Genomic DNA, 16316 nt, shown 5'->3' on the forward strand with positions numbered 1-16316 from the left:
CACTGAATCTCAGCCATCCAACAGTGGCTCTCAGCATGCATGCCATCACACAAGTTTGGCTGCAAACTTGTATAGACATCCCTGCAGTTGCAGCACATGCACATCTTAAAAAATAAATGCTAAAGGTTTTGAGAAAGCATAAGCCACTAGAAGGGGAAAGCTACCTTACCATTGGAAACGGGTGCCAGAGGGTAACAGAAAATCTGCATGCTCTTACTAAAGGCAAAGTGTACATTCTTACTCTGTGCTAATTTGTACTTGTGTCCACAAGCTAAAAAAAAAATTGGGGACAGTCTTTACATTCCTACATATTGCAAATGATCTGCAGAATCGTTTACTTATATTATGATACACACTTAACAGTAGTAACAAAAATAAAGCTTCAAAATTTTATTGAAGGCAAAGGATAGTAGTAAGACCACACCACAAGGTAGTTGAATATAAGTCACACAGATAATTTCTGTACTTTCTAACATTTCTATAACATTTCTAACACTTTCTAACATGCAACTTTGCAAAGAATCCAGACAGGAACAAAGTTTCTTTTTTTTTTTTTTTTTTTTCTGATGAGTGATAGGGATGTCACAGCTGCAGTATTTTTCCTCAAAATATCTTATTCAGTAAACCTGGGTTTGTTTAGTTCTGTTTATCTTGAACTCACAACAACATAAAACTAAAATAGTTTAAAGTCACCACCTTTCATTAGTTCATTATCATTGTCTAGACTAGGACATAAAAATATATTCAAAAGCAACTGAAGCAATTTATTTTCTTAACTCTCCCTCAATAAATGTGCAAAAGTACAGCATATGCTGCTCAACCATAAGTGACAGCAGATTTGACTCCAGAATTCCAGGTCCATACAGTGGGATGAGACAGTATTTTGTCCTAGAAACTGCTATATAAAGTCTACTGGAGATAGGAGCTTCTATTTAACCTTTTATAAACAAATAATTTTATCTATTAAAATCAAAGTAAAGACTTAAAATCGTACAGCCAGCAAGCAAGAAAATTAAAAGTAACACCTCATGTTGGTATGCATAAGTATCTTGTGTATTATTTGATAAACATTTCAATTTAAAACTTTAGGCACACAAAAAGCTTTCTGTTTTTAGCATGTGTTACCCCTGAAGCATACAAACAGAATATTTGTAGACAAAATCTTGGCTTCCACATTGTGATTCAGTGACAGTAGAAGGGCTTTGTAACAAAATAACAGAAGTTGCTTTTAATATTCGTAACTGATGCAGTAGTTTTCTACTTTTGCAAGGAAAATTTATGTTCCTTCCAATTGTATTTCAGATTATTCTCTACTTTTGTCAGTGGCCAGATGCTGATAGGTTTAGAGGAGAAATTCAGGGACGTAACAAGTCAATGAACTCTTAAGTCCTGTGCCTCTTTTTTCTGAAAGTACAACCAGAGAATCAGCACACTGTTGAACTCTCAGTCAGAATGTCAAAAATCAAAGACAAAAATAAAATAATCTCTATCACAATATCTGGCTTTTTTATCTTCTAACTGCTTAGAAACCACATAAATGATATGGAAAATGTTTCTTTTCAGCTCACTGTCTTTCCACTACTCACAGTGCTTTGGCATCCTACAGTTCCAAAGCTCAGCTCAACCACGTAGTGATAATGGCATCAGTAACTGCCCCAGCCATGGGCAGTAGAATGCAAGTACTGCATAAAACTCATTAGCACATAACTTGGAACTGTACCACTAATAGTACACGTGCCTTACTCTGGGAATCCTTGCAATAGTCAATGTTCTGCAAATTAACCTCCACTTTTTACTTGACAGACATTCAGATTACTTTTCAAGTATTTAAAGTAGTGGAAACACAGTAGATTTGGAAACTTGACAAGTCAAAATATAAAGGCAGGGTAAGTGCCAGAAGTGGAGAACCAGAGCTCTGTTTCTAGGCAACAAGCATATAAGCAATAGCTTCTCATTCATATCAGTGCTGTTTCATGTCTTACTGGAGCTAGCTTTCAAAACAAATAACTTTTAACACACAGAATACGCTCCTACTTAAAAACTGCCTTCTCAGAAATGAGTTTTTATCTTTGAAGTTTTTCCTGCTTTTTATTTATAATTAAGCCATGTAATGCTTATAAAAGTTTGTTTAATATTTACAGACAGTCTTTGACTGTAATAATTCAAGTCAAATGGAAGAAATAAAAGTATTACAACTAGATCATCACCCTGGAGCTGGGCCTAATCATTGAATATTATATTCTTCCAAAGCAACAGCTTTTTGCCAGTCTATATCAGTAGGTGAATATAGTCCTGAGAATTGGCTTAGACAGGCTCTTAAATCTCCATTTTTCCAACAATGGACAGAACAGAATCTGATATACCTCAATATTTGTTATGCCTCTCTCTGCCACAACAATTTACTGATACTGATTTTCAAAGTCCCCCACCAATTCAAGACATTCAAGATATATTCAAGAAATTCAAGATACTTCCTTGTTTGGGTACCTCACCCAGTATTGGACCTGGATACAGTTCCCCTTTTTTGCAATTAAATTATGTTGGACAATGGTCATATCAGATGGTTGTACAGCACCTAATGCATAAACTAAACTAAACTAATAAAATAATAAAATAAAATAAAATAAAATAAAATAAAATAAAATAAAATAAAATAAAATAAAATAAAATAAAAATAAATTAAAATAAAATAAAATAAAATAAAAATAAAATAAAAATAAAATAAAATAAAATAAAATAAAATAAAATAAAATAAAATAAAATAAAATAAAATAAAATAAAATAAAATAAAATAAAGACTACCAGACTGGAGTAGTGGCTGGTTAGCAGCCTACCAAATCAAGCCTGGGAGTTTAGGTGATGTAATCAAAAATAAAAATCCAGGGAATTTTTCATTTTTTTTTAATGGCTCTTATCTCTTTCCTAACTAGGACTTCTCACTCTATAATCAGTGCTACCTCTATTAAAAGAGAAAGAGATGCAGCAGTAAGGGGTGCCGGGCACAGGGCTTACATACAGAAATCATGGGTCTACCCCACGTTCTGCTCCACTAGTTTGCTTGGTGATTGTCACATTAAACATCGCACAGTCCTAGTATTCACATCAACTACTGTTAGCAAACAGACAAATGTAATTTGGGGTCTCTAGTGACTTTTCATAACTCACAGTTCGAGAACCAGTAAACTACTAACTACAGATAAAGGTCCAAGACATGCTTCCTCCTGATATGTATTTTGACATTCATTCTTTCTTCATAGCACATGTTTTAAAGAGTGCCACAGGATTTGTACAAGAGGAGCAACAGAAATTCAATTAATCCATCATTCAATTGAATCACTTTCAGTGCTGACCCTCCTGCACAAATCATACTAAATTTGGGCTGGAGTAATTATGGCAACAGCCCCATTTCTACATAATCCTTACAGTGAAGGCATAAACATTCTTGGGTTCACAATGAAACCTTTAAAATAACCAGATATTAACCATGATTCGGAAAAGCCAAGTCATTTTAGGAGTATGAGGCCATTAGTACATCTCTCAAAGAGAGAAATTGTAACTGCTACGCTTTAGAAATTAGATCTAATTTCTGATCTTTTCTGATCTTTTCAGTTACAACACCAGGAGCTACCTTCAGTATGGGCAAGCGGGAGACAGAGCTGGAGGCACAGCAGGAATCTTAAACTTCATTTTAAAACTATCAAAAATTTAAACAGGGACAATCTTTCTGCTGTATCTGTCATGAAGTAATATCACAACTAAAAAATAAATTTCTAATTAGGATCTTTAAAGAATGTAAATGGCCAAAAAGAGAATGTAAACAAATAGGTAGATATAATTGGCTTTACAATCTCAAAGAAATAGTATTCAATAGTAAAACATCAACAATTCTTCAGTAGTAAAATATTATTACATGACTAGCTAGAGCATATAAAGAAGCATAAAACAGGTTGTCAGGTAGGGCAAAATCTCTGTCCTTCGAGATTTTCACAACCTGACTGGAAAAGTCTTAAGCAGGCTGATCTGAATTCAGTGTTGAACCTTTGACCAGGTGGCCTGACAAGAGGCCTCCTGATGTTCCTTCCACCCTGGACTGTTCTGTGAAGTAGAAAGAGAAAAAATATATTTGCAAAAACAATAATGTTTTCTTTTTCTTATTTTGGGGGCAGAGCAATGCAATATTATATTTCAATGGCAACAATCCACTTTGCATTTGTACAGTGGGGAAAAGGAAACATTTCACTAAAAAGCCAGATTTCCACTCCATCTTCTTTTCCAAGAGCCTGCTCTAAACTCACAAAACTTTGCTTCAAATGCTGCTTAAGTATATGCTTTCAGCCCATCAATTCAGCCCAAGGTCCTACAGTTACATACTTTTCCTCGTACATTTATCAGGCCCCACCTACACAGTTATTTGGCTGAGTACAGAACAGTATGTCCAATAAATATCATAAAGGTTCTCCTCAGACAAACCAAAATAGTTTCATATTGTTAAGCCATTTGCCCTCATTCACTAATTTCTATTTTTGATATAATATTTCATTAAAAGATAATTACATGGAAAAACAGAAAGTCTGGAGCCATTCCAGTGGTTGCGTCAGACATAGATTTACCTGTGGTTCTGAGAATGATTTTAATAACTCTCTAACCTTTTCTTTTTTTCTTTTCCTTCTATTTATTTTGTTTCTAACCTTTTCTTTTTTTTCTTTTTTTTAATTTATTTATTTTGTTTTTTGTTTGTTTGTTTGTTTTTTAACATGTAAAAAGATAGCACTCATCAAGGAAGTATAGCTCTCTCCATTTAAAAACAAAAAATCAGTAATGTTCTCTGAGGTAATGGAAAATTTGCCAAGTGCTTTTTATTTCCCTGTAAAATGTTGTCTTAAACTTAAGCAACATTGTCACACTGAACTAGACTGAATTCTCATATGGTTACAGTTGGGTACCTGGTTCAACAGAACGTAAGAGGAAACCTGAAAAGAGGAATGTTTTTTCCTCCCTGTTTCTAGTAGTTAATGAACGTTTCTATAGGCACCTGACTTGTGGTTATAGCACACTGCTACATCAAACAGACTTTTATTCCCTGGGCTGTACTGCAGTAATCTTTGAAGTCTTCTCAGATAATCTCTTTGGGCAGCACTGGAGGATGTAGGTTTCAAATACACTGTGATTTCATAGTCCAGAGAAATGACACTTCTGAACAGAGAATCTTCTCTAGACAATATGAAATTCAGGCTGTTCCAAAACAATAAATACCCGTAATCGTATTCATGATCACTATTTGGATATAGTAAATGAGCTCTCAGTCCTTGATCACCATATTTAATATGTCTTGAGGTTGGGAAGCCATCAGCATATACCAGCTGACAGAATCATGTACTTCTCAGAGTCATTAAAAATACCTTACCAGGTAAATAATTGATTCTTCAGAAAGGATGTAGCATTTAACATTATAATGAATATTTTCATAGCCACATCAGCACCCTGTTCTGATCCCATAGGCACTTGATATTAAACCTGCATCAACACAGATGAAAGAAGAGGAAGAATGTAGCATTCTAATAACTAGAAATTCACATCTATTTATCACACTATAACATACTTAAGTGATAGGTAATAATTAAAGTCAGGTGAATAAGACCCTTTGGAGCCAAGCCATTAAAAAGTCATTAAAACAATGAAGTAATGGAGAACTAAGTCTATATTGGAGCAGAGATCACCTGGACCATATATACAGTTGGAGCTTCTGCAACAGCTGTGAAAACTGCTGTAGTTGCAGTTGGAGGACTGCAACTGCTGTAAATACTCCTTTTGGAGTCTGGGGGTATGTTGCAGGACCCCACACAGTGTGAAATATTAAGTTACGATACAATCATCCAAAGCAGAACAAAATCAGTCTTCATAAATGTATCAAAGGATCATATAAAAAAGCAAAGCTACTTTTCTCTGTTACCCAACCAAAAGAAAGAGGCACATGACAAAAAGCTTATTCCATGTGACTGCTATGTCCTCATATACAAACATAAGGCTGCACAGTCTAAATATTAACATATGATTTTAAGGTCTTTTTGGCTTATTCAGAAAAAGAGTATTTGGACAAAATATAACAGCTATAAACTCTGCCTCACTATAAACTTTGCCTCATATGCTATGTCACCAGAGAATCTATCAGTCTAATTGTCTCAAAGCAATGCAATAATGGATGCAGAAGGAACCACTTGCAAATATAAGAGGAGAGAAAGAAAATAGCTCTTCAGTATTGGAAGATATTTTTGAAAGACCAAAGAAAAGCTGGGTGAAAAGAATGACTAAATTTCCACACAACCTCATAAGTAAATGTTCCTACAGTAGAGCTCAAGACCCACTTAAAGCCTGCATTCTTCTGAATGAAGCCCTAAAAACACATTTCAACTGTGTCCACTCTATTAAAAATAATGTTAGATGAATTTTTTAATATTGCATTCAGTTAGATGACTTTCCAGGATTTAAACCTCAGAAACCAGAGCTTATAATTTATGTTTCAAATTAACCAGGAACAATTAATCAGGAACTCATCTAGCTTCTCCTGTTGGTACTGTAACTCAATAATATCAGCTATTGTTCAGAAGTTAAATGACGGATGAAGTCACAACCTAGCAATGTTGGCAATATATTCAAAAAAAAAAAAAAAAAAAAAAGGAATTCGGTGAAGAAAGAAAACAGATTATATTCAGAGAAAAGAGAGATTATAGAATTGTTCAAAAGGTCCTTCTAAAAGGTATATCATCCTAAGCATGTAACAATTATGGAGGTAAATATAAAAGTAAAATCTGACACAAAAGAATTTTTCTTTTCAAATGCATGATAGAACTAATCCTTTCAACAAGACAAATTCTTTTGTATGAACAAAACAAGATTATTTCAATTTAAAAAATATTACAAGACAACTATGAATTATTAAAGGAAAATATGGAACTTGAGTTAACCACAGCACTGTGTGATTCAAAAGTGATGAAGAGAAGCATTGTAAGAGACCTATTACAACAGAAAAGCTTAAGACATCTCCTCAAGGAAAAAAAAACAAAACAAAAAATGGAAAAACAAAAATCAAAGTTAACCAGATGGAATACCAAGAACATGCACTTAACCTTTATCTTCATCTGAGAGACAATATGACAATTATCAAGCAGTATCTGGAGAAAAACACATATTCTTAGACTCTCATCTATGAACCAGTAACGAACTTCAGTGCATTATTAGTGGTCCTGTAGGAGCAGGCACAATTTATACATCTGCTCTCCTTGTTTGTAATACGTAAGTTTAGATTAAAAAAAAAAAAAAAACTACAATATCAACTATTGTAAAATTGTCAGTGACTATAGAAATCTTGCATTATTGTAAAAGGAAAGAAAGAAGTCCACAGGAATTTACAAAAGTGTGGGCCACTGTACAAAACATAAACTTCAGAACACTTATATCAGAAAGAAAAAATAGCAGTCTGTTTTTTAGGGGGTGGGGGTCTTTTTTAATCTACAGAATGTTAGCTATGTTAGCTGAGAATTCTGAGCAATTTTAATGCAATTGAAAACATGTATGTACAGAACAGTCAAAAACAAAACATATCTTATAGAACAGATATCAAAAACATCAATCTGGATCATTAGTTAAATAAATAAGGAAAAATGGATGGAAAGGTGCCCAATTAAAGATGTAACAGCATCATAAAACATAATGATATATCTTAACATACATAATTATGTATCTGGCATATGTACAAGGGTCAGAGCTTAAGGCTGCGTGGCAAATTTATGTATGACATTTTCTTATATTTGCTTGTCTTGCCTGAAGCCTTTACTTCTTCAGACCATTGCTGTTATACTAATTATATAGATATGACTTTTAAGAATATCCACCAGAATATTAAGGTAGAAACAAAAAAACTCTGGATCCACAAACTCAATTTTATGAAAAATAAATGTCTACAGTCTTAAGCATTAGAACTGAAAAGAGCCTTGATGCCTTCCAGCTGTTCGCATCACTAAACTGAGAGTAACAAAATCAGTCTCAGCTCTTGAATTGAGAAAAACGCATATTCAACGTCAAAGCACAACGACACCTTTAATCTTTTCCTTCTGCTCTTTCTCCCGGAATTCCCAAACCTGGCCTACCCTGACTGCACAGACTGGACTTATAAACAACCATTTGTTGAGTGAAGGATAAACATAATGAGGTACACTTCGCTCTTGCCCCCAACACAGTTGATTTTTCTTGGAATAAGTAAACGTTAGTGTGCCACAAAAGGGAGAACCAATATACAATTTCACAATTATCCCCTTCCTACCATGAGACATGGGTTCTAATGTTTTAGTATTTTGCTAAATTTTCATGTAAAAATAGATTTGGATAAAGCTAATGAATACTCTTCATTAATTAAAAAAAATCTGGAATTTTTAGTAGTCTATTATAAGGTTTTCTTCTGCTTTAGAGAAAATATTTCTCATATGAAACCCTATGATTTCCTATTCTTCTTAAATATTGATGTAAGGGGCTTGACTTTTTCAAAAGCATTAAAAATTGGTAACTTCTGTCTGCTTTCGACAAATATGCAGTACTGTAAAACAGAGGAGAAAGCCAGGTATCATGATCAATTCAAAACTGTTACAGAAAGAACTCTTCCATGTAAGAACACACTGTGGCAATTATTCAGTATTGTCAAATATTTCTAATTTTATCTCCAAAAGTTTAACACTATATAATTTTATAAAATAATTCACTGGTGTACCACTTCAGCCTAAGCATTCAGTGTCTAATTCTTCTTCTCTGATATCATTAGTACATAAGTATCTTTCAAGAAAGCAGCACCTATCTCAGTTTGTAAAAAATAAGTGAACCTTTCAGTTTTGTTGAAATTAATTTACATCTACAATATATGTACAGTACTGGAATAAATGAATTTACTTTCCCTTCCAGAACTAAATGAATAAGTATCAAATAACTCACAAGTTTATTTTAACAAATATGGACTGATCTGAGATTATTAGTGTTTTTCACAGTGAACAGCAAAATGTCATAAAATCTTGGGTTAAGTGTCATTCATCACAATCTGGTGTCTACCACAATAGACAAAATAAAAATAATCATGCATCAAAAATACTAACAGAAGAAGCACAGGTCCACCAAAGTCCATGTTCCTATAAGTTTTGATGCAAAATTTAGCTAAGAATAATAACATAAGATTTGGGATGTTTTTACTTTTTATTTAATTGCTCTTTGATTTAATAAACTTCAGATCAAAGAAAGTAGTTGCTCCCTGCTTTAGGAACCATATCATCTGTCCAATGAATTAAAAAACAGGAAGGCAGACACCAATGCTGAGGATTTGTTGGTTGCTGTGTACATACCACCTTTCATCATTCCCACTTCATAGCATTTTCTTAGTCGGCAGGCTTGGCAACTCTTTCTTCTGTTCTTGTCAATGGTGCACTGGTTAGTAGCAGGACACATGTAGTCATTGTGCCCTGTAAAAACAGAGGGAAAGTAATGACACTGTTACACACAGTCTCAAATCACAGACATTACAAACCTGCCTATAATACTTTATCTTATTTTTCATTGAGTATTTAGTACAGCATCTAACATCTCAGTTATCATAATCTATCCCAATAGATCTTAGTGAAGCTAACACATTCACAATATATTTATTCACAAGTTCTTTACAAGTACTATTAGAAACACATAAAAATACCTATAGAATAATTTTTAAAAATGAACAATCACAAAAGGTGATAGATAATTATAAACAAGTCACTTGACTTCCTTCTTCGTAGCCTAAGAAACACAACGCCATCTGGTTCATCTGCCTGTTTTCATGCTTAAGCAATATACTGCACAAAATGATCATAGGTTTATAGAATGAAAAAGGCTTATCCAATGAACTTTTTTAGATATCTACGAAAATTTAGGGCAATTTAGAAGTTAAAAAAATAAAATAAAATAAAATAAAATAAAATAAAATAAAATAAAATAAAATAAAATAAAATAAAATAAAATAAAATAAAATAGAAGCAACACCTTTTAATTTACTTGCATATCAGGGAAAATCAGTCTCTAATTCACTTCTTATTCACTTCTGTCATTATAAATTCTTAAATTACCATGTGGTGCAACTAAGTTTGGTACCAGTACCTTTTCCTTCAGAGATCCACTTCCTCATTTATTAGGCTCTGAACCTCAGTTCTTGCTACAAACATTTTCAGCATACCATAATTTGTTACTGCCAACAAACCTCTATTCTAATTTTCCCTTAAAAAGAAGTATCAAATATGTACTCAAGCCTTCTATTAAATTATTTTCCAAGTATAGATGAAGTTTAGCAAGGATAAAAAGACTATCCAAAATGATCTTATTGGTGCTTGGTATTCATCTAAACACAACTAAGGTACAGCACACAACGAAACAATTTTACTGCAGAACTGTTTGTTCTTTCTTTCAGATCCAGGGATCAGCTTGAGGTAGAGTAGGTTGGAGGTTTGACAGAGGCCTTGGTCTCATCAAATCATCTATCCTTGACTACAAATTAGAAAATGGAGTAAAAACGAGTATCAGATTACTCCAGGAACATCTGCTCTTTAGTGCTACAAAACTGGGATCCAATCAAAATAAGCAGCCAAACTGTAAACTAGTTAACATGGTGACAGCTGACTACATACTCTCTCAAACAGACAGAATTATTATTTGTTAACTCTACTTTACAGAATGGTATATGACTGGAAAAAGCTGAGTCTTCCAGGACTGAGGTAAAGAGAGAGAACAGAAATTCAGCTCAACCTCACCATGAAAGAGCATTTTAATTTTCAGTTCCTCTGGTATGATACACACTGTTCTATATCTAATTCAAAACATTTCACAAGAAAAAGAAAGAAAAAAATAAGAAAAAAAAAATCAAGACAGAAAGAAAACAGCCACAACAGTATAAAAAATGCAGTATCTACAGGGAAAGGGAACAAAAAGGTAAAGCTCTATTTTTATGGAAATGTATTTTTATTAGGTCATACTAAACAGCAGCAAAAAAATAAAAATAAAATTATAGCACCTGTCCTCAACCACCAGCCTTGACTTATAAGCTGAGTTCTGAAATAAGGGGAAAGAAAGACTGAAAACATTAATTAATCTTTTTTTTAAATGAAGGAAAGCTTTGACATTCTATCTGATCTTCATCCTAGTGAAGTTAAAAGGTAATTTCACAAATGGAATGACTGCAGGCTCTGAATTCAGCAAGTCATTCAGAATATCATTTAACTCCATATAAGAAAAGTAGATAAATGGCCCGCTTAGGTCAAAGCTGAAGATGTGCTGTACCATGTTCGCTGTACCAGCGGATGCTCATAAGGTTCAACAATTTAAAATTTAAAAAAAAAAAAGTGACTATGCAAAAATCTAGTGGAACCACTATGAGCAGGATGGTCATTCTTTTCACAGTGTTTAAGTGGGTGATAACCTATCAATTTTCTCTGGACCCAGATCTCCTTATGCAAACTATTATGTTTTGGGAATGGATTTATAATTTGTAGAATAATATATAAAATAATCCTGACTGTGATCAAGCTACAGTCCCTATTGGAATCAATGTGATTCATACTACCTTGTTTCCATAGTTTATATTTTAAATATATGTTTTAGAGTTTAACTTAATTAGTCTGTTTTCATGCACACAACCTGCACCTTAGACATTCTTCTTCCATAGTGCTTGATCAGCTTCACAGGATAAAACCTGTAAAATTTTGAATGCCAATAAAAAGAAATATGTGTGTGAATAGCATAATTCTTCTGATTATGAGTGCCATAGCTAATGTAAATGTTTAGACTTTATATTAGCTGTAAGCCTAGTAAGAAGATAGTGCATTTAATATTTCTTACAATTTTTGGTTTAGTTGAACCCACGTGTCTTCAGAAGACTAGAAAAACATAAGCAACTTGGAGAAAATGTTAGATAATTAGAGTATACAGTAGAAATTATTATGAAATGAATAAGGGCAGAACAGGACAGAAACGAAGGAAGGAAGGCAAGACCATTTCCAGCTTCCTGACAACACCATCAGACTCGGTCACAGGAAATGAGGAAGAAAGTTTCTTTTGCAAGGAACAGACAAGAGTGGTAGTCTAGCTTGGGGTGGGATGGAATGGGAAAAGGTAGAACACAACTAAGAAATAGGTAAAACTCAAAGATTACTCGTGGTTTTAAGTAAAGTAATATAACTTAATTACTCTGCTGCAAGGTGTATTGTCTTTTAATTATTCTATTTTTCATTTTATCCTTAAAGCTCATCTCTTGGCAAAGCTGATTCTGAACAATCTGACATATTAGAAGGGATTTAGAAGGGATTTCTCACTGGTAGTAATCATTAACCTGACAGTGTGTCACATTAACAGGTGCTCAACTGCCCTACCCCACATTTTTGTGGTATGCAAACAACAATATAGGCTACAGGAGAGACTAATTAGATCATTTGGATAATTGGTATCACAGGAATGCTGAGAGGAAGAAATGTCCTTGGTGATCACTGATACTTATAAATGGAAGCACTTGGCTTCTCTGGTCTTACTGGTTTACTGTGTTTTTTTGTTTGGTTGTTTTTGTTTGGTTGTTTGTTTTTGTTTTTTGAAAATAAATTACTAGATAGTCTACACAAAAATAAAGGCACTGAGTTTTCTAGAGTAAAGCCACTCTATTATATATATGACCTTGGTTTAATCTCCACATAGCTCACATAGCTGTTAGTCTAAGGGCTCTCACAGTACATGTGGTGTATGCAATAGCAGAGCATGCTTGAATCAGTGGGAGGATGATTTATCTGTGAGGATTTCAGTCAGCAAAACACTTCATATTTCTTTAAAGTTAAGTGTTACTACATTCAGCAGAACATTTAAGCATCTGTGGACTTCTAGCTAGTATTCCCAGCATATTGTATATGGCTAAAGCTAAGTTTGAGCGTTTCACTGAATTGCATCTTTGAAGACCTGACTCCATGTTGTCCTGGACCAACAAGGATGAAAATTAGGGTCCTATTAATATATTCACATTAATTAGCATAACACAGAAACGGGCAGTTCCATATTATATTTCAGTAACCATCGAGATTAGCCTGAGGGCATGATTAGTTTAAGCAGCACAGAAGTTGTACAAACAAAATGAATCAAAGCAACGAACATGTCAACATGTCAGGTTAAGAATGCTTAAATGATACTTAATTGTACAAAGCCAATATAGTAACATTTTTAGTTAGGTAAATTTTGTGTGAAACCTAAACTGATGTAGTTGAATTGACACACACCGTACATTTCAAACAAAGCTAGTGAGTATTATTATCATTTTACTGACATGTGCTCTTCATTTTATTTATTTATTTATAATTTCAATCCTCACATCAAACAAATCTCTTCAACTTTCTTTACCTATCTACATAAGGCATCTAACAGGTTAGCCATTACCTGGAAGCACCAAGTTGTTCTATGATCCTATTCTGATAGTGAAATTAGCAGAATTTCATAAATGCAGGTGAAATGAAGGCTACAGTGGAGGAGTTTATCCACACATTAATGTACAAATCAAAGAACAGAGTGATGAGTTGGTGGACTGGAAAAAGGAGAACTAAAGAATACATAGGGCCGCTCCTTGATAGGGAAGGTCTCCTCACAGACAATGACATAGGCAAAGCAGAGACGCTTAACGCCTTCTTTGCCTCTGTCTTCAATGCCGATGATGGGCTTCGGGACCCAGGGTGCCCTGAGCTGGAGGACCGGGACGGTGGGGATGACAAACGCCCAACCGACCCTGAACGTGTGCGGGATTTGCTACTCCACCTGGATCCCTACAAGTCCATGGGTCCGGATGGGATTCATCCCCGGGTGCTGAAAGAGCTGGCGGACGTCATCGCGGAACCTCTCTCAATTATTTTTCAACGATCCTGGGAATTTGGAGAGGTCCCGGTAGACTGGAAGCTGGCAAATGTTGTGCCGATTTACAAGAAGGGTCAGAAAGAAGACCCTAGCAATTACAGGCCTGTCAGTCTCACGTCAGTGCCTGGTAAAATCATGGAGAAGATGGTTCTCGAACTTATTGAGGCTCACCTGGGGGACAAAGCAGTCATTGGTCCCAGCCAGCATGGGTTTGTGAAAGGTAGGTCCTGCCTAACTAACCTGATTTCCTTTTATGATAAGATCACCCGTATGATGGACCAAGGGAAACCAGCTGATGTGATTTTTTTGGACTTCAGCAAGGCTTTTGACATGGTTTCCCATAGGATCCTACTGGACAAAATGTCCACCATACAGCTAAATAAAAACATCATACGATGGGTGAGCAATTGGCTAACGGGCAGGGCCCAAAGGGTTATGGTAAATGGAGCTGCGTCAGGCTGGCGGGCGGTCACCAGTGGGGTCCCTCAAGGCTCCATTTTAGGGCCGGTACTTTTCAATATTTCTATAAACGATCTGGATGTAGGAATAGAAGGTATTTTGAGCAAGTTTGCTGATGACACCAAACTTGGAGGAGTTGTGGACTCGAATGAGGGTGGAAAGGCCTTGCAGAGGGATCTGGATAGGTTGGAGAGCTGGGCGATCACCAACCGCATGAAGTTCAATAAGAGCAAGTGCCGGGTCCTGCACCTGGGACGGGGAAATCCTGGCTGCACGTACAGACTGGGCGATGAGACGCTGGGGAGCAGCCTAGAAGAGAGGGATCTGGGGGTCGTGGTAGACAGCAAGTTGAATATGAGCCAGCAGTGTGCCCTGGCGGCCAGGAGGGCCAACCGTGTCCTGGGGTGCATCAAGCACGGCATCGCTAGTAGGTCAAGGGAGGTGATTGTCCCGCTCTACTCTGCGCTGGTGCGGCCTCACCTCGAGTACTGTGTGCAGTTCTGGGCACCACAGTATAAAAAGGACATGAAACTGTTGGAGAGTGTACAGAGGAGGGCTACGAAGATGGTGAAAGGCCTGGAGGGGAAGACGTACGAGGAACGGCTGAGGTCACTGGGCCTGTTCAGCCTGGAGAAGAGGAGGCTGAGGGGAGACCTCATCACAGTCTACAACTTCCTCGTAAGGGGGTGTCGAGAGGCAGGAGACCTTTTCTCCATTAACACCAGTGACAGGACCCGCGGGAACGGGGTTAAGCTGAGGCAGGGGAAATTTAGGCTTGACATCAGGAGGGGGTTCTTCACAGAGAGGTTGGTTGCACACTGGAACAGGCTCCCCAGGGAAGTGGTCACTGCACCGAGCCTGTCTGAATTTAAGAAGAGATTGGACTGTGCACTTAGTCACATGGTCTGAACTTTTGGGTAGACCTGTGCGGTATCAAGAGTTGGACTTGATGATCCTTTAGGGTCCCTTCCAACTCAGGATATTCTATGATTCTATGATTCTATGAAAAATAAAACCTTAGAAAGAATAGCCTCAACAGCAAGAAGAAAATTTTCATAAACTGTAAGAAAAAATGCACGTGGACAATAGTATAACTGTATATGCTAACCCCATGTGAACAAATGTTGAATGTAAAATAAAACGTTATACCAATTTTAAGTTAAAGTGCCCCAATAAAACGCCATATTGGTTTTTAAATCCTGGTCTGTCCTAACGGGAATCACAAAAGAACAGAAGGTTATGCCTAATTCCTATATAAGCACAGACACTCACATTCACAGCTTAATTACCCTCAGCAAGGTCTTTGGATTTGGAACTTGGGTTCTCTTAACAACTACCCAGCCCTGCTGAGAAGATGAATAATTTTCTGTTTTTAAATACACAAGGCATTTCTATATACAACAGTAAGGAAAAGGGCCTAGATTGTAATATATACTTTCTATGCATCCTGCAAGGAAGTCCTCCTTCTACACACATCTCTGACAGAAGGATCACAGAGCCACTAAAGAATGAGAAAGGAAGAAAGGTCAAAATCTATATATTCTGTATTATGCCATGAACTGAGTGTTCATTTTCAAGTGGAATCTTCTGGTCTTTGCATATGTATAGCACTGTTAACATGAGCAGTTAAATCAAGTGAAATGATTGTGATACTGATCTTTCCTTTATCCTTTCCATATACTATTCAGCTAGCAGGAAAAATTAAAAAAGAATGAGAAGAGACACTGCTTGAACATACCATACCTGCTGTCATCTCACCAATTCAGTAACTCATGAACATATACATTGAGAAAGAGTAACATATAAAAAGTAAAACACTACTTTAGCTGTATAACTATATAAATGTAAAATTATATTTTCTACCCCAGCAGATGATTTTGAAGTTTTTCTTATTGGCTTTAGTTCTAAACATTGAATTGGTGTTT

The 16316-nt window shown here is 35.7% G+C and overlaps 1 protein-coding gene across 9 annotated transcripts in view; it reads right to left on the reverse strand.

The window, feature by feature from the left end:
* ESR1 (estrogen receptor 1) overlaps nucleotides 1-16316 on the reverse strand; it is a 189718-nt gene that overhangs the window by 59648 nt on the left and 113754 nt on the right. For 8 of the 9 annotated variants that reach the window (XM_083830466.1, XM_083830467.1, XM_083830465.1 and 5 more), the window contains exon 4: nucleotides 9378-9494. In XM_083830466.1, coding sequence (XP_083686592.1) covers nucleotides 9378-9494 — 117 coding nt within the window. The remainder of the gene's footprint in view (nucleotides 1-9377; nucleotides 9495-16316) is intronic. The other variant, XM_083830464.1, reaches the window with a different exon arrangement.

The sequence above is a fragment of the Anser anser genome (assembly GCF_964211835.1).
Source record: "Anser anser genome assembly, chromosome: 3".
In the NCBI taxonomy this organism is placed as follows: domain Eukaryota; kingdom Metazoa; phylum Chordata; class Aves; order Anseriformes; family Anatidae; genus Anser; species Anser anser.